This window comes from Garra rufa, chromosome 20, assembly GCF_049309525.1.
Source record: "Garra rufa chromosome 20, GarRuf1.0, whole genome shotgun sequence".
Classification (NCBI taxonomy): domain Eukaryota; kingdom Metazoa; phylum Chordata; class Actinopteri; order Cypriniformes; family Cyprinidae; genus Garra; species Garra rufa.
Window position 1 is genome coordinate 16,746,845 of NC_133380.1, and position 23,305 is coordinate 16,770,149.

Here is a 23,305-nt window from a genome sequence, read left to right on the forward strand (position 1 = left end):
CGCAAAATCGTGACATTTCACAGAATTGCGAGTTTATATCACACAATTTTGACTTTTTTCTTAGAATTGCGAGTATATCTAACACTTCTGACTTAACAACTCGTAATCGCATGTTATGAAGTCAGAATTGTGAGATATAAACTGAGAAAAATCTCAATGCTGAGAAAAAAGTAAAAACTGCGAGATACAAAGTCTGATAAAAAAAGTAAAAAAAATTGGGTTTATATTTTGCAATACTGATGTTATTTCTCAGAATTGCAAGTTTATATCACAATTCTGAGAAAAAAAGTCAGAGCTGCGAAATGAAGTCAGAACTTCTGACTTAATTTCTTAGAATTGCGAGTTTATATCTAATTGTGACTTTTTAACGTGCAATTGCGAGCTGAAATCTCACAACTGTGAGAAAAAAAATCAGAATTGCAAGATGTAAACTTACAATTGCAAGGAAAAAAGTCTGAATTGTAAGATAAAAAGTCGCAATTATATTTTTTAATTTAGTGGCGGAAACAGATAGCATTTATGTTATATCTATATATGTTACACCCTGAACATTTTTTTTTTTTACCTCCTGGTCCTTATTGGGATCTATCTGGTTCAACTTTGGTCTCTCCGTTCTGCTTGTCGCTGGCTTTCTGTGAGAGGTGAGTGGAAACGGTGGCTGCCTGGACCACGGCTTTGAAGCTGCGCTTGCGTTTCTGAACGTTCTGCTCTGGGTGGAAGATGATGACATATACTTTGGGGATGTACAACATGCCCAGGGACACCGTTGCACTCAAGCTCATGGACACGGTCAGCGTGGTGGTCTGAATGAACATCTGGTTCAGGGCAGAAAAAAGATTAAGAGCAATACTTCAGCCTGGCCTCAGCTGCGACCTATCACATGATTTAGATCAGCCGTCAGGGCTTTAGCGCTGAGATATCACTGCACATTACACACATATATAAACTCTCTGTTAATTGTCACAATGCATTTCCTGGAAATCAGTATAATTATTAATATTAGTGTAAGACAAAGAGCTGAAATCTACCACATGCAAACAAATCAATCAGTCTATATAGTATAAACTAGTGTAAGTGCATATAATTTGCATACATTATGTATTCAAACATGTCTGATTTGAGATCAGTTATTTGAGCCAAAATATAAGCCTTTAAATCATTTATGTCTATCGCCATATTTGACAAATGCTAAAGATTCACAATATATAGTTCATTTAAAAAGTCATACCAGAAACTATGATGTTAAAACAGTTCTTCCTATTTAAAATATAAAGATAACCAAAATACACTAAAATACACAATCTAAACCTAATATGATCAAATGCAAGACCTATATATACTGCAGCCTGCTGTATAGTCTGGTATTTTATTCTTCCATGCTCTTCTTTTCATTTAATGGAAATGAAAAGACTTGAAGACCACCTGAGGGCCAAAAGCTTTGCGGTTGACTGGCCACTAAAAGACCTCTCTATTAGTCAGAGTATACTTTCCATTTTTAAATCCCTGTGCTTTGTAAGCAAAACCATCCCCCACAGGATGAATAGACGTGAAAAATTGAATGACTAAATGCACTAAGTGTGGCTAGCATCTGAACAGCTTTTAGGCGAACACAAAACAGCACCACAATTAAATAGCAATTACGTTAACCTGACATTAGCTACAGTTTTTTTAGGTTTCTATTATCTTATTATGGCTGAAACATTCACAAGTAAATGTTGCAGCATCATTAACTGAAACAGATCCATCTGATCTAGTGAAATGCATGTCTAGACACTGAAAGTAAAGATCATATTTCTGTATGACATGTTAATATCAGGCACCAGCCAATCTTCTACCCTAATATCATGGAAGCAAGACTCTGGATTTTATATAGATGACAAAATCTCTGGTAAAAAAAAAATTAAATCTATATTTTATTAACAATTTACCTTTTCTGTGGATTGTGATGTGCCGAAAAATATGGGCACAAAGGCCAACCAGATGATACAGGTCGTGTACATGGTGAAGCCGATGGGTTTGGCCTCATTGAAGGTCTCAGGAACCCCTCTGCTTTTGATGGCATAGACTGTACATGTGACCATCAGCCCCATACTGTAGCTCAGACAGCCAATCAGAGACAGATCTGACATATCACATTTCAGGATCCCACGCGCAAACTCAGGGTTGGGGGGACGTAGCTCATCAAAGTCGATGTTCGTGTGAGGTGGAACCACTCCAAACCAAATGAAAATACCTAGGAGCTGAGAGCAGAAAAGAGGTGTCAATGAATGTTGCAAAATCAACTATTATATCAAATCACTAAGAATCCAGTTCCAATAATTCTCTGAACATCTTTGAGAAGGATACCATGTTTCTAAATGTTTCCTCAAATGATATGTATTAATAAACGTTAACGGAACAGCAAAAAGAGAAGAGCTTTCAGAGAAATTACTGCACCTCCACGCTACACTCAAAATATTGCTTCTTTAATTATTCAGTGGACAAAAAGTTCTTAGACAAAAATATTTTTGGGGGACAGAAAGCACAGTGACAACACTGTAAACAACTTGCACAGCAGTAACTCTGAACAAGAGTAAATTCAGCATAGATGCAAAAAAAATGAAATCAACATTGGCTATTGTTGTGCTATTATTATAGACATTTTTTAAATAATTTACTATATAATGATTTTATATTAGTAATATTATTATTAATTTTCATTTTCAACAAACAAAATTGCTAAATAAATACATACATAAAAAACTGGCAATCTGTTGAGCACATTTAGTTTTTTGAATACTTAAAAATATACATTAATTCATTGAATATGGGAATATGATCAAGTTACATGTTACAAGTTATGTGTAGGGGTGTGCCAAAAAATTAAAAAATTAGGGGATAATGACAAAAAAATTTTATCTCAATATTTTCTGGAATTCTGTCGATAAAGATAATTAGAGAATATTTTGCTAAGCATTTTATTGTGCTGGTATTTTGGCAGGTTTAAGACAGCCAGCAAGGCTGAAATTAACTTTTAAGGTAAGTAAGTAAGTAATCAAATGAAATCAGTATCAACCAAATTTGTGTTTGCAATGCAGAGGTGACACAGAATCTACATCTGAAGTGGCATTTAGATCCATTTACAGAGACTGTTTAATGGACATGAATGGAGTTAACTTGCGGTTACAATTGCAAAAATAATGTTTTGAAATAATGTTGAATATTTATATTTGAAATGATTTTTGGAAAAGGGGGAAATTATACTTTAAATATAAACCTAAAACTGCCAGTAGGTGGCGGCAAATCACTGAATGAGTCATTGAGTAATTCATTCAACCGATTTGTTTAAACGGCTGCTTGATTCAGTAACGAAACAAAGTTGTGTGTTGCTCAGAGATGCTAAACGATTGAAGGCCGTTTCCACCACTGAATAAAAAATAAAAAAGGGTTACTGCGACTTTTTACTCCACAATTCTGACTTTTTTGTCAAAAAGGCGTGATACAAACTCTTAATTGTCAAAATAAAAAAATAAAAATGCAATAGTTTATATCTCGCAATTCAAACTTTTTTTACATAATTCAGACTTTTTCTCAAAATTGTGAGATATAAACTCACAACTGTGAGTTATCAAGTCAATTTTTGAGGTAAAAATGACTGATATTTTCTCAGAATTGCAAGTTTATATCACAATTCTGACTTAACTCGCAATTGCGTGTTCTGAAGACAGAATTCTGATATAAACTTGCAATTCTGACTTTTTTCTCAGAATTATGAGTTTATATTTTGTAATTGTGAATTTTTATGTGAGTTTGTATCACGCAAGTCTGAGAAAAAAAGTTAGAACTGCAAGATGTAAACTTGCAATAGTGAGAAATAGTCAAAATTGTGAGATAAAAAGCTGCAATTGTGAGAAATAAAGTCAAAATTGTACAATATAAACTCGCAATTGTGAGTTATAATGTTAGAATTGGATGAAATAAACTTGCAATTGCGAGATATAAACTCACAATTCTAACTTTTTTTCTCAGAATTGCATAATATAAACACACTTTTGAGAATTTTCAGAATTGCAAGATAAAAACAATTCAGACTTTTTTTTTTCTCGCAATTGTGAGTTTATATCTCTCTTAGACTTTTTTCACCTAATTATGAATTTTTCTCAGAATTGTGTGATTTTAAGTCATTTTTGAGGGGAAAAAACTGATTTCAGAATTGCAAGTTTATATCATAATTTTGACTTAACTCGCAATTGCGTGTTCTAAAGTCATATATAAACTTGCAATTCAGACTTTTTTTCCTCAGAATTGCGAGTTCATATTTCGCAATTGTGACTTTTTATGTGAGTTTGTATGACGCAATTCAGAAAAAAAAAGTCAGAACTGCAAGAAGTAAACTTTTGCAATTGCGAGACATACAGTTAGGGGCTGAAATGGGCTTCCATACAAAACAGTTCCGCTGTGGAAATTATTTTCATTGATGAAATGGAGCAAAAACAGGAACTTGTGTCAATAATGTCAAATTGCACATTGTTTAAACAACAATCACAATATTATCATAGACTATATACTGTATATCGCGCACCCCTAGTTATGTGTAAAAACATTTGCAAAATGAAGAAATATACACAGACATACACGTACCTGTACTGAGATCAAAATAAATGTGATGATCAACTGCGACGTAGGGCTGATAAATTTTGGTGGTGTGACTGATTTCTTTCCCTGCTCGAAGATCCTGTAGATACGATTTGTTTTGGTGAGCATGGCAGAGTAACTGATGCACATTCCCAGCCCCAAAAACAACCTGCGAAACGCGCACACCACGGTGCTCGGCTCAGCGATCATGAGGAAGGTGATGAGATAGATGAGGAAGATGCCCGTCAGGAGAACATAGCTGAGCTCTCGGCCCGAAGCACGGACTATGGGGGTGTCATTGAAGCGGATGAAGGTGATGATGACTCCTGATGTAGCAAGAATGCCCAGCACTGCCAGAAATACTGGAATAACGGCCCACGGGGAGCCCCACTCCAGCTTGATGATGGGAGTGGGACGGCAGCCCGTGCGGTTAGGGGTTGGCCTCATGTCAAACGGGCACATATCGCAGTTAAACTCATCCAGGAGGTACTGATAGCCATCACATAGTTCACAGTGCCAGCAGCACGGCACACCCTTCACCATCCTCTTCCTCTCCCCAGACTCACAAGGAAAGCTGCAAACCGAGTCTGGAACTAGTTTATCCCCTGCAGACCACTGCATGTCCTCAGCCTGAAGGAGAGAAAGGAAAATTTCAAGAACTCGCATTCGAAAGTGTTCCCAACTACCAAGGGGCTTTACACGCTCACATTGAGTCGTAAGTGGTTGGTCCACTGGCCGATGATTTTATATCCTGGGTTGGTGGTATTGGAAAGCTGGTACTGGAAGATATCGTATCGTCCTGGGGCGTCACCGTTTTCATTAAACATCACACCTGTCCCAGCGCTGCCTTTAGAGTAAACACAGGGTTTTGATATTCAACATCAGTAGTTATTTCTTCAAATGCAATCATTTGAAACAACATGGCCCTCTTCAAGGGCATAAAATTGTTGCAATGCGTAGAAATAAACACCATTGTTGTTTTTCACCCTTTGATTTTCGAGTAAAATGGTCAAACAGAACTTTAAAGGTGACTTTTGTATATCAAAGAAAATATGGTGTTGTAACTGACAAAATACACACGTCTCAGACGTAATTCTGTGAGGAGAGATGTTGTACAACAAAGCCAACTCAAATCTCATGTTCCTTTCAGGAAACCAGAGTTTACAAATCGCAAATCACGAGGGGGAAGGTCTCTGTTTTGCTTCCCTTAGGCTCTCAAAGCCGAAAAGATTTCCACACAAGAGTGTGAGGATGTCCACTGTGCGTAAACTGAATAGCTGTGCTTTTCATAGAAATCTCTCAGGAGAGAGTGACGAAAAGAAAAGGGATTTTCACCGAGCGAAAAAAAGGAAATGCGCCTTGTGTTTGGAGAGAGGCTGCCCTGGGGAGAATCAAAGACAAGGAGAGAGACGAGAGGAGGGGGTTAAAACAAGTATGTGCGCTGCTGCATTGTGCATTAGTGGATCTCTTCAGGCTGGGATTGAGTGCTGACCTCTCTCGCCACACTCTGACTAACCCATGGGACTCACAGCCCTCCTCCTTGGAAACAGCAGCTTCGTTTCTGGCCTTTCCCCTCTCGTAGAAACTACTCTTCACCTATTTTCACCTGTCAGTCTCACAGTGAAGCCAACATGCAAGGGTGTTTGGCAAATGCTTCCACAAACAAAGCATTCCTCAGAAATAAAAGCTTACATTCAAATTCCTGTGATATTCATTAGACTTCTACTGAAATTCAAGGTCTCCTCACAATGTTTGGAAATGGCTCACATGCTTCGGCTGTGTCCTTGAGAAGGCTTACCATTAAAATTAACAGCACGGATGTAACTCAGCAGCATTCTTCCATCCACTGGGTCCATTTTGTCACAAACGCCCATTGAACCTGAACAGAGGTCCATGTGCATGCTATGGAGTGCGTGAGCCATGGCGTACACGGCGTCGATCACAAACTGCACCTTCCCTTCTTGCTCGTACACCGAATCCTGGCTGATTCGTTCCTCTCCTGAATGACCGAAAGCAACATGACAGGAATCGCAAAAGCTTTGCTGAAGGTATAATCCACTTAGATGTGCTTTACACGTCTTAAAAGCATAACAACGTATGATAATTCAAGTGCTACTGCGTTTAAGGGAGTAATTTGTTGGAAATTATTTCCTTGCCTGTGCATTTCCTCTGCCCGCTGTCGCCTCGGATTCCAGGCCGTGTCAGTTTGCATTTGAAGTCATCCTCCCAGAACTCAGCGAACCAGATGTTCCTCCTGTTGTTTTCTAGTGATCTTGTTGTGAAGTACTGGTCGAACCCTGGGAAACATTAAAGATATATGAAAAAATTTAAAATTTGTGTAATTCCTGTGTTTTCTTTGTCATTTTCAATTGTACAGCAAAAGCTGTATATCTATTCTTCAAAAATGCCCGTGTTCCACAGGAAAAAATAGGATACAGGTTTGGAATGACATGGATGATTACAGAATTTTTGGTTGAACTGTCCTTTTAAGTATGAAAATGTTACCTAACAATACATGAGCACATGGGCAAGACAAGTTCTGAATAATTGAGGCTTTTAGAAGGATTTTCTTTTGGTTTTTTGCTATCATTTCATACCCTCAATGGATGCCCGCTTGGGGAGGATAGTAACTGCACCCTCAGCAACGTCTTCCAGGTTTAGAATGGGTGAGTTTTTTGCTCCCCAGCTATCAGATCCCACAAACAAAAAATGACCTGTAAGATTGGCTCTTTTTGCTGCTTCCAGGACACGCCTACAATAAAAGAATATAAAAAAATATCAGACACCTCGTTAAAGGTTATTTTTGCATTACTTTTGTCAGCATTTTTTTTATTTAGTCTTAGTCTTAGGCCTGGTTTCACAGACAGGGCTTAGATTAAGCCAGGATTAGGCCATAGTTCAATTAGGACATTTAAGTAATTTTTATAAACATGCTTTAGACATTACTGGTGTTTATCTTGAGACAAAACAAAGGATACTGATATATTTTAAGATCAGTCTGTGCAAGTTTCTTACTTTGTTCTGTTTCTTAGTCGACTAAATGTCTGAGCATTTTAGTCAAATTTTTGTTAACATTTTATATCTATCAGGTAATGCACTTTCACCAATAAGCACAAATCAATGTTGACTTTTCAATGAAAAAAAAAACTATTTTAAAATACATTTTATTCTGGTAATTTTATCATCAACAATATTGCATGTTGCTATAATCACAGTTATCATTTATTAACCATATTGTTGTCTCGCCATCGTCTTGATTTAGTCCTGGGAAAAAAGCTTGTCAACAAACAATTTGTCATAGTTTTCGTTAACGAAATTAAAACTACTTGATCACTAAATCAGCATTTTAGAATGACTTCTGAAGGATCATATGACACAGCTTTGCTATCACAGATTTAACTTAAAGGATAACTATTGCCAAAATGCAACCTGGGCTGTTTTTTTTTTTACTGTAAACGAGACAAACTTATATCTAAAAGCATAATTACGACAAACAAGCCGTTTTTGAGATTGACCGTGATTTCGTTTTGTGTTCAATGGCCGGTGAATGGGAGTTCTAGGGGCATAACTTTGAGCGCATCAAAATCTATATTTTTACAACACTAAGAAGGCTCGACACACCATGAAACTTTGCTCGAAGTATCGCCTGGGTCTCTACACATGAACTCCAGCATTGAGAACATTGTTTGTGTACACAGAGTTTACTAAAAAGAAAGGTTTTGAACAACTCACTTACACTGTTTGGGTTTCCGCTCGCTGCCGTCTTGCCAGTCAAGAGGTGTCGATCTCCGAATGCGAGGAGAGTAAAGATGGATAGCTCCTAAAGCATATTTCCATATACATGCACGGCTAATTCGTTGTTTTGTCGCAAGTGAAAAACAATATTAAACTTCTAGTTGTAAAAAGAGCCTCATATAAGCCTAATATTTCATCCTATGGAGTCATTCATTCGCATTCGGAGATCGACACCTTTTGACTAGCAAGACGACTGCGAGCGTAAACCCAAACAGTGTAAGTGAGTTGTTCAAAACCTTTCTTTCTAGTAAACTCTCTGTACACAAACAATGTTCTCAATGCTCGAGTTCATGTGTAGAGACCCAGGCAATACTTCGAGCAAAGTGTCATGGTGTGTCGAGCCTTCTTAGTGTTGTAAAAATATCGATTTTGATGCGCTCAAAGTTATGCCCCTAGAACTCCCATTCACCGGCCACTGACCACAAAAACGAAATCACGGTCAATCTCAAAAACGGCTCGTTTGTCGAAATTATGCTTTTAGATATAAGTTTGTCTCGTTTACAGTAAAAAAAAAAAACAGCCCAGGTTGCATTTTGGCAATAGTTATCCTTTAAATTTAAAATATTATTTTTTAAATAAATATATACTTTATAGTAAATATATAATATATAATTATTAAATACAATATTTATTTATTTAGGCTTATATTACAAAATGCAAATTAAACTAGATGAAAAGTTCTCTCTGTGCTACATTCATTTGACATAATTTCTTCCAAGACTTCTGATATTTCCATTGTAGGGTGATTGATATGTTCTCTAATCATTTCTAAACCCTTTCCAAGGCCATAGCTCTGCCTCAGAGAGATTCAGAATTACTACCGAAAGACTACTCACTTGATGTCATCTTCATTAGCGAAGATAATAACCCCTCTGGCATTGGATGTCTCCATTAGCCTTTTGATGATCTTGTCAAACTCTCCTGGTCTCGGCTCCCTAGGAATTTTAATGGCCTGTGCAATGCAAAGACCTCCTGAATAAATAAATAAATAAATAAAAGGATAGACAGTATTGAAGTCATTTGAAAGACGATTGCAAGGTCTTTCAACTGAATATAACATGCAGGTCAATCTGTAGCATGTCTGTCATTACATCTAGGTGACTAATAACTTGTTTACACAGAGGACATCACATGAAACCTTTATCCCCTGATCATTATCCTCTTTTCTCATCAAATACGACACCAGATGTGTTAAATCCCTGGATAGTGAAAAATTCCACATCAGTTATGGAAAAACAGGGTATGGTAATCTAAGCAACAACCAAAGATGATTTATTATTATTATTATTATTATTATTTTTAGCAATTCAGTTTTAATTACCTGCTTCTCTTGATATCTGGATGAAAGCATCTACACCGCTCTCTCCATAATTTCCCTCTGATGCCAGAGTAGAAACATAGTTCCATCCCATGGCTTTGACGATGTCCACCATCGCCTGGGCCTGGAAGGAATCGGGCGGCACGACTCGGGAGAAAAAGTCGTAGCGATTGTTGTCACTAAGCTCAGGAGCTGTTGAAGCATAACTGATTTGAGGAATCTGCGAAATGGGAAATACATAACACATCAGTGAGCAGCAGGACTCACTTTGCGTCTTTTTTACAATCAATCTGCAAAAAAAAAAAAAATCTAATTCATGTGATGTGTTACACACATCATGAAAAAGTAATAAGCAGTGATACATAGATGCATCACGATTCGCCAACTGATTCTGAGATTTTCTGAAGGCAACGCGATTCTCTCTGGAATTGATTCTGAGCTTAGTTTCTAACAGCAGATGGCGCTCTAATCTAGTTTTTAACCTCACACTCAAATGCTCATGAAGAAAAACGCTGAAGAGCGCTTGCAGTGTTACCAAGTCTGCCGTTTTCCCTTGGAATCCGGTTAAAGGGAGGACTAATACTGTTTCATGCATGTTAAGTTATTTACACTATTAAAAAGTTGGATTCTCATACTAAACATTGCCAAAGTTTTTAAAAAACCATTTGGACGTATAATCATGGCCCTTCATGATGTCCTGAAGGGTGGAAATCCTTGTATGGGCATTTCTCCCAGAAGAGGGTGCCCGCACACACAATGATTAGAGCTAGAGCAAGAGCGCACCCATCAACGTGCTTCATTCAGCTGCACTGCTGCAAGATTAACATAAGATTGGGTGAAAGTGAGTGTGTTATGCCCCCTTTATATAGCGTTAAAAAGGCTTATTTTGTCAGGCTAGAGCAGCCAATGCGCATGTGCAGTCTTGAGTGCGAGTGTGCGAATGCTGCCTGTTTCTATAAGATCCGGAGCTTCTAACGGCAGTGACACAATGACTTTACTAATCAACGATTGGCTCTTTCATTTAGAAAGCGGGACTTGCACTTTCTCCCATTCATAAGTATAAGGAGTGCACAGTCTTCCTATATATAAAGTCTTTGTATTTTACCCCCCAGAAACGCGATTTGGCTAGTTTTGGGCTAGCTGTGAGTAGCAATTGGACGGGTTTTGTTGTGAAAACCTGGCAGCCCAGAGCGTTTGTGCGTTTAGCTGAGTCAAGCACTTGTACTTCGGCTCAAAATGCTTTTATGATGCACGATTAATGTAAACACAGCACACTATAAACACCCTTTTAATTCTACCATTTTTAGCTTTATGAATGATTATGTTTGATTAGTTTTTTTTGCCAGGTAAGTGTAAGGAATTGGAAGCAAGCATAGTACATCTGTTTCTAAAGCTTGCAGTGCCATCTGCTGTTAAAAAACTAAGCTCGGAATTACTTCATGATTCGCGATGCATCGATTTATTTTCCCAGCCCTATTGCAAAGTAAGTACTTATTTAAAACAATAACCTACTCAGAGAGTAGGGGATTTTGAACAAAGCTATTTGTGACCCTGGACCACAAAACCAGTCTTAAGTAGCACGGGTATATTTGTAGCAATAGCCAACGATACATTGTTGGCGTGAAAATGTCAAAAATCATTTGGATATTAAGTAAAGATCATGTTCTATGAAGATATTTTGTAAATTTCCTTCTGTAAATATACCAAGAATTAATTTTTGATTAGTAATATGTATTGCTAAAAACATCATTTGGACAACATAAAAGGCGATTTTGATTTCTTTGCACCCTCAGATTGCAGATTGTTTAAATAGTTGTATCTCCGCCAACTATAGTCATATCCTAACAAACCATATGTCAATGGAAAGCTTATTTATTTAAAAAAAAAAAAAAAAAAAGACTGGCTTTGGTCCAGGGTCACATTTGTGAGTCACTGAATCATTCATTCAACCGTTTTGTTCAAGAACACTGATTCATACAGAAACATTGCTTGGAGACTCTGAAATTCAAACTATTTAATCAGCTGTTTTAATTGAACTGTTGTATAATAGAAATATCACACTCCTACGTGATATAGTCACATCTGAAGGTCATTATATTCAGTGCAGCAGCACATTTGTTCTTGTAATATTGTCCTAGCAAGTCTCCTGCAGTAAAACATCCCTAGCTTTAGTGGTAGTGTTTGCTGTGGCACATAAAAATCATGGGGAAATACAGATGGCACGAGCTACCACTGTAAAAGCATTTGTTTGTATAAAAAAAGGATGAGAAGATTAATTTACTGTTGTGCTAGTTTCTTAATGACGCAGCTGATGTCATTGGACGAGGCTTTGCGCAGACTAATGTCTGCCGAGCCCGTGTGGCTTAATGAGAGGTTCTTTAAAGAAGCCGGCCAGCGGACAGTGAGGAAAAGGTGGGAACAGACTGGAGAAGGAGAGAAGAGGGAGAGGACCATTTGACAGATTATCTGGAAGGATTAGAGGGGTTTTAGTCAAATTACGTTAAGCACAGAGGGGAGAGAGACAGATCAAGAGACAAGGTTGCCATTTCTCAGCCATAAGTCATACAATATATTTAATTCTACTTGCTCACATGCCACGACAGATTTAACCGCTCCTCCCCCATCATACAACATATACATTACAGTCTCTGGCACTACTGTTGATATACCCATGACCGTCCAGACACTTGTTACATCTCGCATGAGAAATAACAAATTTTAAGTTTGCAATGCATTTCTCATCCGAATGCAATTCTAAAACATTAGTTGAATGCAAATATACAAGAAAAAAAAACATTCTTATAGAATGACTTTACTAAAATATTTAGTTGTTTTATAGCCTTTAAGCCTTTAAGTCATATCAACATTTCCTAGAAGTGTTTCAATATATGTTCCTTAAACATCTATTCTTGTAAAAATATGAACATCTGCAATATTTTGTCATGATCTGACCCCTAAAAGTGACTTTCACTGATGGCCAAATATAACCCAAAATATTCAGGTTGATTCATCCAGATTAAATGATATTTCTGATTAAAAAAAGTTAATTTAAAATACATTTTAGGTTTTACATTTTTATTATTTTAGTATAGGATACTCTATGATTTATTAAAATTTTACAATATATATATATATATAATCATGGTAATAATTACTTTTTTGTTTAAAGAAAATCACAAATTAGTCTTTTAAAAGTGACAACTTTGCAAGAAAAAAACTTTTGTATGAGTACAAAAATCTTTCACCTATCTATCATATGGATCAGCTATAGAATGAATCATGTATCTTCACTTATAAAAATACATCTTGTGTTGTCTTTAAAACAGCCTTTTCTGGATTTGTGAACACCATTATTTAGAGAATGTGAGACTGAGGGACTTAAGTGGCACCCTTAAATGCTGTCTATCTGTCTGTGTCGATCTATGTGCTAAAGGCCCAGACTCATTCAGCTAAAGCCAGAGAACAGAAGCTGCCTGTAGCTGATAACAGGGGAGCTGCATTTCTCTGAGCTCACGCTTGATTTTCCATCAGGAGTCTGAGCTGGTGAGCTCTCTGGGCTTTAATGGAGAGCGGATCCTCCGTAATGCTGTAGTTAATATCTGCCGTCCTCAGTTCCCACTTATCAGAACTCAGTAAGGAACACGGTCGTGAACTAGTGTGAAGATCTGTATTTATAGACAAAGATTCAAGATGACACCTTTGATGATTTTTATATTTTTAATCTTTTAGTAAATCATTGTGGTAGGTCCATACACTCTGTCTTTTAATGAATTGATTTAAACTCTTTATTTGCTCCTTTTTTATTATGTACTGATGTAATTGTTTTTTTATTTTTTGTGTGTTTGTTTAGTGATAGTTGTTTATGAGTCCCTTGTTTGTCCTGAACAGTTAAATTGCCCACTGTTCTTCAGAAAAGTCCTTCAGGTCCCACAAATTCTTTGGTTTTTCTGAATTTTTGTGTATTTGAAACCCTTCCAACAATGACTGTATGATTTTGAGATACATCTTTTCACACTGTGGACAACTGAGGGACTTATATGCAACTATTACAGAAGGTTCAAATGCTCACTGATGCTTCAGAAGGAAAAACAATGCATTAAAGGAACACTCCACTTTTTTTTGGAAATAGGCTCATTCTCCAACTCCCCCTGAGTTAATAAGTTGAGTTTTACCGTTTTGAAATCCATTCAGCCTTTTCCTGTTCTGGCGATATCACTTTTAGCATAGCTTAGCATAGATCATTGAATCCTATTAAACCAATATCATCGCGTTCAAAAATGACCAACGAGATTCGATATTTGACCTATTTAAAACTTGACTCTTCTGTAGTTATATCGTGTACTAATACCGGTGGAAAATGTAAAGCTGTGATTTTCTAGGCCGATAAGATTAGGAACTACACTCCCATTCCGGGGTTTCCGTATCGAAACTCGTTGGTCATTTTTGAACGCGATGCTATTGGTCTAATAGGATTCAATGATCTATGCTAAGCTATGCTAAAAGTGATATCGCCAGAACAGGAGAACGGCTGAATGGATTTCAAAATGGTAAAACTCAACTTATTAACTCAGCGGGAGTTGGAGAATTAGCCTATTTCCAAAAAAAGTGGAGTGTTCCTTTAAGAGCCAGGGGTGTAAACTTTTGAACAGAATGAAGATGTGTACATTTTTCTTATTTTGCCTAAATATCAAATTTTTTCATTTTGTACTGACCTTCAGAAGCTACAGAAGATACTTACATGTTTCTCAGAGGACAAAATAAGTTTAATTTACCCTGATCTTCAAATTCAAAATATTTAATGCATCGTTTTTCCTTCTGAAGCATCAATGAGTATTTGAACCTTCTGTAATTTTGAGGATCTTAAGGATCTTAAATTCATACAGTCATTGTTGGAAAGGGTTCAAATACACAAAAATGCTAAAAAAAAAAAAAAAAACAGAATAGTGGGACTGGAAGGATTTTTCTGAAGAATAGCAAGCAGTTTAACTGTTCAGGACAAACTCATTAACAACTATCACTAAACAAAAAAACTGCTGTGTATCATTCAGGTAACAACACAGTATCAAGAATCAAGTGTATGTAATCTTTTAACAAATGTAACTATTATTTTCTTTTGTGAACTATATGTGAATGTCTTTTAAGTGAAATATCATATTCAGGTCAGTACTAAATAAAAAATAACATGCATTTCAGGGCTCTAGAGTGCGACCAATTTGGTCGCATGTGCGACCTAATTTCTCAATGGTGCGACTAAAAAAAATCAAAGGTTGCACCGGTGCGACCAGCCGTTCGAGGGGAAAAAAAACGAAACTCCTTCACTCTTAAAGTCTCCCTGTTGCTCAACAACAGACACACATTAGACCCATATCGTGGTCTAAACCAATCAGAGATAAAGGACGGATTGATAAATCAAAAGTTGGTCTGTCACTTAATTCAAATCGCGATATGGACTAGTGTCTATGAAAACTGAAAGGCAAAAATACCGTTTAAAACGAATCCTGCATGTTCCATTCGCCTCTATGTATTAGGCTAATGGTGGAGACGTGTATTTTTTTTTTTTTTTAACTACACGCGTATAGACTACTGAAGCACGCTTGACGCTCCCGCTAATTTTTGGAATTTGCATCTCACATGAACAGATAAACTCAATCTCCAAACCTACTGTGTCACTTTTACCGTTTCATTTGAGAAAGCATCACATCATACTGTACACACAGAAACTTCACGGAAACCTGTCAAAATAAAAGTACGGTTTAACATGAAACAAAACAATGTTAGTCCTGTATTACTTTTGTACAGTATAATGTTGGTGTTTATATATTCCCATTTATAAATCATATATATGTTTGCCAAAAATTAAAAAGGTTTATTTTTCATTTGATTAAAAATAAATACATGTTTATGCTTTCATTTGATTATGAGAAAAATTAAAACAAGAATTTCGAAAAATAGAAATAAAATTAAAAAAAACAATTTTAGAGCCCTATTGTTCAAAATGTTAAAATAGAGAGTTTTGGACTTATTTTTTCACTGAAATGTTTTTGTTATTACACAAAGTAGGGTAAAGTACTGGGGAAAAATATGCTTCAAATAAAGAACTTTATATTGACCAGATTGTTAGTTAATCATTTACAAGTCAATATTGCCTATATGGACAGGAATTAAAAAATAAATAAAATAAAAAAGTAAAAAAAAGTGAACTTGTAAGGCCCCGATCACACCAAACGCGTCTTTTCGTTCTAAAAACGCGAGGCGCACAGCACTGCCTTTTTTTGGTGACTTTTAAAAAAGAGCAGTGTGCTGCGGTTTTTTTTATGTTGCTAAGCAATGACCAAAACAGCTGTCCTGTCAGTCAAATCAAAGGATTATAGCGCGAGCGCTCTAAAATCTTAGTTTTTTTGCTGTTAAGTAAACTGTCATATTAGCAGAAACCCTAAATAATACAGCTCCGGGTTACCCACGATAGACCACAAAGGTTTCTCCTCCTTTTCTGCAGTCTCCAGACGTTTTAAGCAACGGTAAACTTTCGTCACCAGAACAGAAGGCCCGCCTCTCTATTCATTCGATTGGACAATGGAAAAGAACGCGAATGACGTTGGGCGTTTTTCCGCTCAGAGTTGATTTTTTTTCAACTTCAGGCGCTCAGAGCGCTCCTGCAAAAACGCGAGGCGCAGCAGGCGGCGAAAACGCGAGGCGCCCAGTGCGCATAAGCAGCGCGGAGAACGCTGACTGCCAACAGAAAACCATTCAAAAGAGGCGCCTCCAACTGCTAAAACGCGTTCGGTGTGATCGCGGCCTAAAACTGCAGTGTTAAATGTGATGCGGTTGAAAATTTGGGTGCACCTAACTTTTGTGCTGGTGCACCTAAGAAAAAAAGTTAGGCGCACCAGTGCAACCAGTGCAAAAAGTTAGTCTAGAGCCCTGCATTTTGTATGATCCCTATTATTTTGGTAAAATAACTTACATTTTACAGATTCTACAAGGTGTGTGTAAACTTTTGACCTCCACTGTACTGTATTGTATGTACTGCAATGTAAATCTACAAAAGGAGAGAGACTTCATTTGTTCAACTATTCCTGGTCTCCTCTTTATCCAATATTATAAAAAGGCTAAAAATTTTAGATATGATTGTTTCAGCTGTATCAGGCAGTCCTGTTCCAGAGCGTATCACTAAAAGTAATGAATAACCACAGCAAAATATGATTAGGACGCACAAATTCCAGGTATAATGTCCTGAGAGAAACCTAATGGAGCTCTGACTAAGTCACTTTTATTTTGTGAATCGTTTATCTTCCCTGAAACTGTGATGACTGAAAATGATTGCAAATAACTCCTGGATAAGGTTATCAGCTCACGTACTAAAGCACACCCAGCCTGGAGCGGTGACCACAAAGAACACTAATGATTAAAATGAATAAATAAAAAAATCATAGAAAGTGGAATGAAATTGAATGTAGCTCAGGTGTAGGATTTGCAAGCTGAATGATGATCTGAAAATGAGAAAGGATTTGAAATTAAATGACACGCTCACAGCACATTTCACCTTCGTGGTTGTCTGTGTTTTAAAGATACAGGTCAATGGTGTGCGCAATTCAAGAACAAAAATCTGATACACTCTCTGTCAGAACAATATAAAGGAAGAATCTATATTGTTTAAGAAGCTCTTTCTGAGAGGCCAGTGAGCTGAAACACAATCCAAACCTTTTAACAGAATTAGTTATACTTCCTGTAGCACTGGCCCTATCTGCAGCGCTGCAGAATCCAGTCTTGCAGCAACACCACGCAAGAGCGCCTCACAAAACAGAAAGAAATCCAATGGATGCCACACACATACATGAACAGAGCCTGACAAAACACAAAAAACACCACCCAATTATGAATCTGTCTTATAGAAAGACACTACAGGTAAAACCATTACTTACTGGTCAACTTTGAGATTTGAGACTAATCTTGTTTGAAATCTTCACTTGAGTAGCACCTATTACTTCGACGAAATTTTGGTAGTCTATATTCTATATTCTTTAAGAGATAGTTCACCCAAAAAGGAAAATTACCCCATGATTTCCTCACCCTCAAGCCATCCAAGGTGTATATGACTTTCTTTTTTTTTTAGATGAATACAACCAGTGTTATATCAAAAATGTCCTGGCCCTTCCAAGCTTTATAATGGCAGGGAATGGGTGTTGAGATTTTAAAGTCCAATAAAGTACATTCTTCCATCATAAAAAGTACTCAACAGAGCTCTGGAGGGGTTAATAAAGGCCTTCTGAAGCTAACTGATGTGTTTGTGTAAGAAAAATATTTAAATTTCATATTTAATTAAATTCACATATTGCATATTTAAAACGTAATAAACAGAGAGCAAAACAAAACACTGGTCATGAATTAAAAGTACAAAATGAGGATTTGTAAAGAAAAATGTTAGAGTATTTAAATATAAACCAAGAGGAGACTGGTTTCCTTTGCTGTAAACAAAACTTGTTTCTCGCAAGACTAGCAAATTCTAATCAGAGCTTACACTGCGCCTAGGTCCTACGTCATCCGCTGGAACGTCATTTTCTCATGAACGTGTACGAAAGTTAGCAAAAACTAGAGATTATAGTTTATGAAGTTCTAAATATGGATATTTTTCTTACAAAAACACACTGATTAGCTTCGGGAGGCCTTTATTAACCCCCCAGAGACACGTGGAGTACATTTTATGATGGATGGATGCAGTTTATTGGACATCAAAATCTCAACACCCATTCACTGCCATTATAAAGCCTGGAAAAGCCAGGATATTTTTTTATATAACTCAGATTGATCTGTCTGAAAGAAGTAAGTCATATACACCTAGGGTAGTTTGAGGATGAGTAAATCATGGGGTAATTTCCATTTTTGGGTGAACGATCCCCTTATGGTTTTTACAGAAGGGTTGGCTTACTATAATGTCCACTTGAATTATTTTACATTTTATTTTTAATAATATGGTGAATCTTTTGGCCGTTAACCAAAAACAATTTTGAACCTGACTTTATCCAATGTTCAGATTTTTGTTCTGGAAATGTATGCAAATTAGTGCATATTTAATTAGAGAATGCCTCATTTACATATTCAAATATTACATTGTCTTGACATGTTCTGTGAATAATAAACTAGGGAAAGTATAGTGATTTCAAGTAGTTATTTTTTTACCCTAGTCACCTGTATTGCCTTGCCTTAAACAGGGTTCGTACAGATACTGTAAAATGAAATTCCAGGACTTTCAAGGAATTTTCAAGCACTACTTTTTTATTTTTCAAGGACTTTAATCAGAGATCTCACTTATCAAACAATGTTTTCCATTTCAAAGTCTAAAAAAAGAAAAATAGATTAATAAAAATGTCAAAAAATAAAGTCAAGCACATGCAAAGTATTACTACTAAAGTATTACTACACTTTTATTAGTAAAACCACTGTTGTTTTTCTTTTATTTTTGTTTGTTTATACTTTCTTTTTGTGTGTGTTTTTATAACAGTACTGTATTAATGGTTTGATGTTATCTACTGTTTAAGAAAAAAAATCAGAAAAAAAGATTCTTGAAATCGCTATGAAATTCTAATCTGAAACAAATGATTTGTGAACCCGCATCAAAGTCCCAATCTGAATAAAATGTTTTGCGATTCACGCTCCGAAGTTCCGATCTTAAGCAAAAGATTTGTGAACCTGCTCCAAAGTTCCAATCTAAATCAAATGATTTGTGATCCACACAAATCATTTGATTTGAATCATTAAATTTGCTGAATCATTCACAAATTCGTTCTGATATAAAATGAATGATTCACGATATGTGAAGTTTCAATCTAAATCAAAGGATTCGCGATACATGATTTTCGGAATTTCGAAGAGCTCCATTTTACCCATCAATACATGCTTTTTAAAGGGGCTATATGTAACTTTTTCCCCAAAATAAATGTAACAGTAGCCTTTTTATTTGACCATTTATGACTCAAACATCTCCTGATGAGCATACTGACACCTTGTCAGTTCACAGTGGGTGCACCTATAAGCCTGTATCCTATTTTTCCTATTTTCTGTCGGGTCGGATTTTTCGCGCGCTGTCTGCGGATGTGACGTCAAGCGTGTTCATACCGCTAGTCATATATATTGCAAACAAACTTAGCTTCTCAAACAATATATGTATTTGACTGTTCTTACCTCTGTAAACATAATGTTGACATCTTTGCAGCGGATGACTAGTGAAGTTTGCACGTACGAGAGCGAGCAGAAAGGAAGAGCAGTTCCGTTTTTTGGCCACAGGTGTCAGTCGCGAGTTTAAATTTCAGAAAGTTACATATAGCCCCTTTAAAGGAACACTCCACTTTTTTTGGAAATAGGCTCATTCTCCAACTCCCCCCGAGTTAATAAGTTGAGTTTTACCGTTTTGAAATCCATTCAGCCGTTCTCCTGTTCTGGCGATATCACTTTTAGCATAGCTTAGCATAGATCATTGAATCCTATTAGACCAATAGCATCGCGTTCAAAAATGACCAACGAGTTTCCATATTTGTTGTATTTAAAACTTCTGTAGTTATATTGTGTACTAAGACCGGTGGAAATGCAAAGCTGCGAGTTTCTAGGCTGATAAGATTAGGAACTACACTTCCATTCCGGCGTAATAGTCAAGGAAGTTTGCTACCGTAATATGGCCGAAGCAGGCGGAGTATTATCAGAAATGAGTTCCCAGCTAGTTTAGCATTTGCACATGTGCTGCGTGGTATTACTGCTCCTGCTTCAGACTTATTACGGCAGCAAACTTCCTTGACTATAACGCCAGAATGGGAGTGTAGTTCCTAATCTTATCAGCCTATAGAAAATTGAAGCTTTGCATTTCCACTGGTCTTAGTATACGATATAACTACAGAAGAGTCAAGTTTTAAATAGGACAAATATGGAAACTCGTTGGTCATTTTTGAACGTGATGCTACTGGTCTAATAGGATTCAATGATCTATGCTAAGCTATGCTAAAAGTGATATCGCCAGAACAGGAGAACGGCTGAATGGATTTCAAAATGGTAAAACCCAACTTATTAACTCGGCGGGAGTTGGAGAATGAGCCTATTTCCAAAAAAAGTGGAGTGTTCCTTTAAAATCGTTACAACCAATGTCAAATTTGAAAATAAATGACTCTTTTAATTTTATCTGTTTTTTGCTAGTGAATCACTTAAAATGAATGATCGAAGTCACGAGTTTGAATCAATCGGAGTGGTTCCAGCATAAATTTTCATGTGAAAAGATATGTGCTATGTCAAAATGAAACACTTGTTTCATAGATAGACTGTCTTTCAATAATTCAAGCATTTTCAAGTACCTCTTCAGGAATATTGCTATTTTCAAGGGTTTTCCAGGCCTTAAATTTTAAACCAAAGTCTAATTCAAGTACTTTAAGCACTTTAAGCACCTTGTACGAACCCTGATTGAAGCATTTGTTGAGATTAAAATTGAGGGAATAAACTATTAAACTACCATTAAACTGTAGTTAAACATAAAGATCTCTCACCGCAAATAGACGAAGAACATTGGCAACCATTATGGACACTGAGCTGGCCGAAGCCCCGATGACCCCTACCACACGTTCTGGTTTTGGGATGATGGGTGGTTCTCCATTGGAACATCGAACATCTGAGTTGTCCTTCTGGATGAGGGCCTGCACAAAGGTGAGGGACTGTTCCAGTGCATATGTATCCCTGGAGCACGTGTCCAGTATCCTGGCACCCAGTGTGATGTTAGGCAGCAGGTCTGGGTCGCTATTGATCTGGTCCAGTGCATACAACATGGCCTCCATACGATGGATCCCCTTCTCCTTTTTAATTTCCCCACATGGAACACCAGCAGGGCCCCTGGAATGCACCGGAAAAAGGCCTCCCAGAGTGATGTCACCCTCGATCTTTATGGAATGAGGTTGAGTGTCTGAGGAGGCCCAGGTTTCTTGAGTAAATCCCATCATCAGTATCCACATGACGTGAATTAGGGAGCCCACACGTTGTCCGGGATGACATAGTGATGATGTGTGGAGCTGTGATGTCATAGTTGCTGGCATGCAAGTGGCTGGTTCTTTTAGTAGAGCACAATGCTTTCTTCTCTACCTGTGTCTCCTGTGGAAAAATAAGACAGAATGTCAGAATGTATACACAAAAATAAGTACTAAACATACTTTATGACAGCACAGCTTTGCAGACTGAATGTGTGATAATGAAGCTGAATGTTTGACCTCTTGACCCACATGCACTATTTAAATATAATTAAATATAAATAAATGCATTTAAATATAATAATTATAGTATATATAATACACTACCATTCAAACGTTTTTGAACAGTAAGATCTTAAATGTTTGTAAAGAAGTCTCTTCTGCTCACCAAGCCTGCATTTATTTGATCCAACGTACAGCAAAAACATTAACATTTTGAAATATTTTTATTATTTAAAATAAGTTTTCTATTTGAATATATTTTAAAATGTAATTTATTTCTGTGATTTCAAAGCTGAATTTTTAGGAACATTACTCCAGTCACATGATCCTTCAGAATTCATTCTAATATTCTGATTTGCTGCTCAAAAAATATTTAAAAAAATAATTTTTCAGGTTTCTTTAATGAATAGAAAGTTCAGAACAGCATTTATCTAAAATATAAATCTTTTGTAACATTATAAATGTCTTTATCATCACTTTTGATTAATTTAAAGCATCCTTGCTAAATAAAAGTTTTAATTTCTACCATTCTTTCACTAAAATACAATTGTAATGCCTATTTATAGTATTACTTAAATTAATATACTTTTTATGAATACACATTTTCCCAGTCCACAGCATATCTTGTCAATTAATTTCATTTTATTGATTTCTTGATTTAAATTATTTTTTTTAAACCCAAGGATTTAAGCTTTGATTTCCATTTTTCCCAATTCCATTTGTTCCACCAGAAATATTCGACAGAAAGAATGAAAAATGCATCGGATAGCTTGGTTACATATTCAAATACTATTGTAAGGTACTTTAAAAAAAATACCATGGTATTGCCATCATATTTTGTATTTGTAGCCTATTTGTAATTAATCAGCTCCTTTATTTTTTATAGTTATTTCTCAAAGTTATATTTCAACCCAAAGTCTCTGCCCTCTAGATGGAAAACTAACTCACTTGCACGTCTTCGCACCCAACAGACCGCTGAGAATAGAGGGCATGTATAGGCATGCATATTAATATTTTATGTAAATTAACTGATACATATTCAGCAACAGGTGAGCGGAAAAAGTGCTAAATTTAGACCAAAAGCTGAAGTTCCCGCGGGAAGACACAAACACACCCGTTTGATTAAGCGTTAAGGAGAACAGTAGCACTAATCCCTGTTAACCATTTTTCGCGTTACCTGACTACAACATCGTAACATTTTACGCAAATTACATTCAATATATATTAACATAAGGATTTTTTAATATATTCGCTCTTAAAAAGATCTCACCGACTGGTGCTGATGCCAGTGTGCGCCCATCTGGAACTGAAGTTGTTTGATGGTTTCGAAGCACGACAGTAAACGTCCCCAACATCCGAGACT

General features: G+C 36.6%; 1 protein-coding gene across 3 annotated transcripts; it reads right to left on the minus strand.

Annotated features, from left to right (window-relative positions):
- Nucleotides 1-200: 200 nt before the first annotated feature.
- grm6b (glutamate receptor, metabotropic 6b) lies at nt 201-21,779 on the minus strand. 3 transcript variants are annotated; one of them, XM_073825362.1, is made up of 10 exons: nt 21,250-21,779; nt 9,731-9,947; nt 9,246-9,381; nt 7,212-7,366; nt 6,771-6,911; nt 6,413-6,613; nt 5,322-5,461; nt 4,621-5,244; nt 1,929-2,240; nt 201-815 (listed from the first exon to the last, which is right to left on the minus strand). In XM_073825362.1, the coding sequence occupies exons 1-10, from the start codon at nt 21,775-21,777 to the stop codon at nt 576-578; spliced, it is 2,694 nt and encodes an 897-aa protein (XP_073681463.1). In that variant the 5' UTR covers nt 21,778-21,779; the 3' UTR covers nt 201-575. The 3 variants fall into 3 exon arrangements, with proteins under 3 accessions (XP_073681463.1, XP_073681462.1, XP_073681464.1); XM_073825361.1 differs by having other exon boundaries at nt 9,246-9,455; nt 9,727-9,947; XM_073825363.1 differs by lacking the exon at nt 6,771-6,911.
- Nucleotides 21,780-23,305: the final 1,526 nt, after the last annotated feature.

What these genes read in the sequence shown, in the direction of transcription:
- grm6b (XM_073825361.1), bottom strand. Translation starts at nt 21,777, where the DNA reads ATGACATCACAGCTCCACACATCATCACTATGTCATCCCGGACAACGT. An exon ending in GCTAATGAAGATGACATCAA is followed by an intron (nt 7,367 to 9,245) that starts GTGAGTAGTCTT and finishes CTTTTATTGTAG; the next exon opens with GCGTGTCCTGGAAGCAGCAA. An exon ending in CCAACCACTTACGACTCAAT is followed by an intron (nt 5,245 to 5,321) that starts GTGAGCGTGTAA and finishes TCTCTCCTTCAG; the next exon opens with GCTGAGGACATGCAGTGGTC.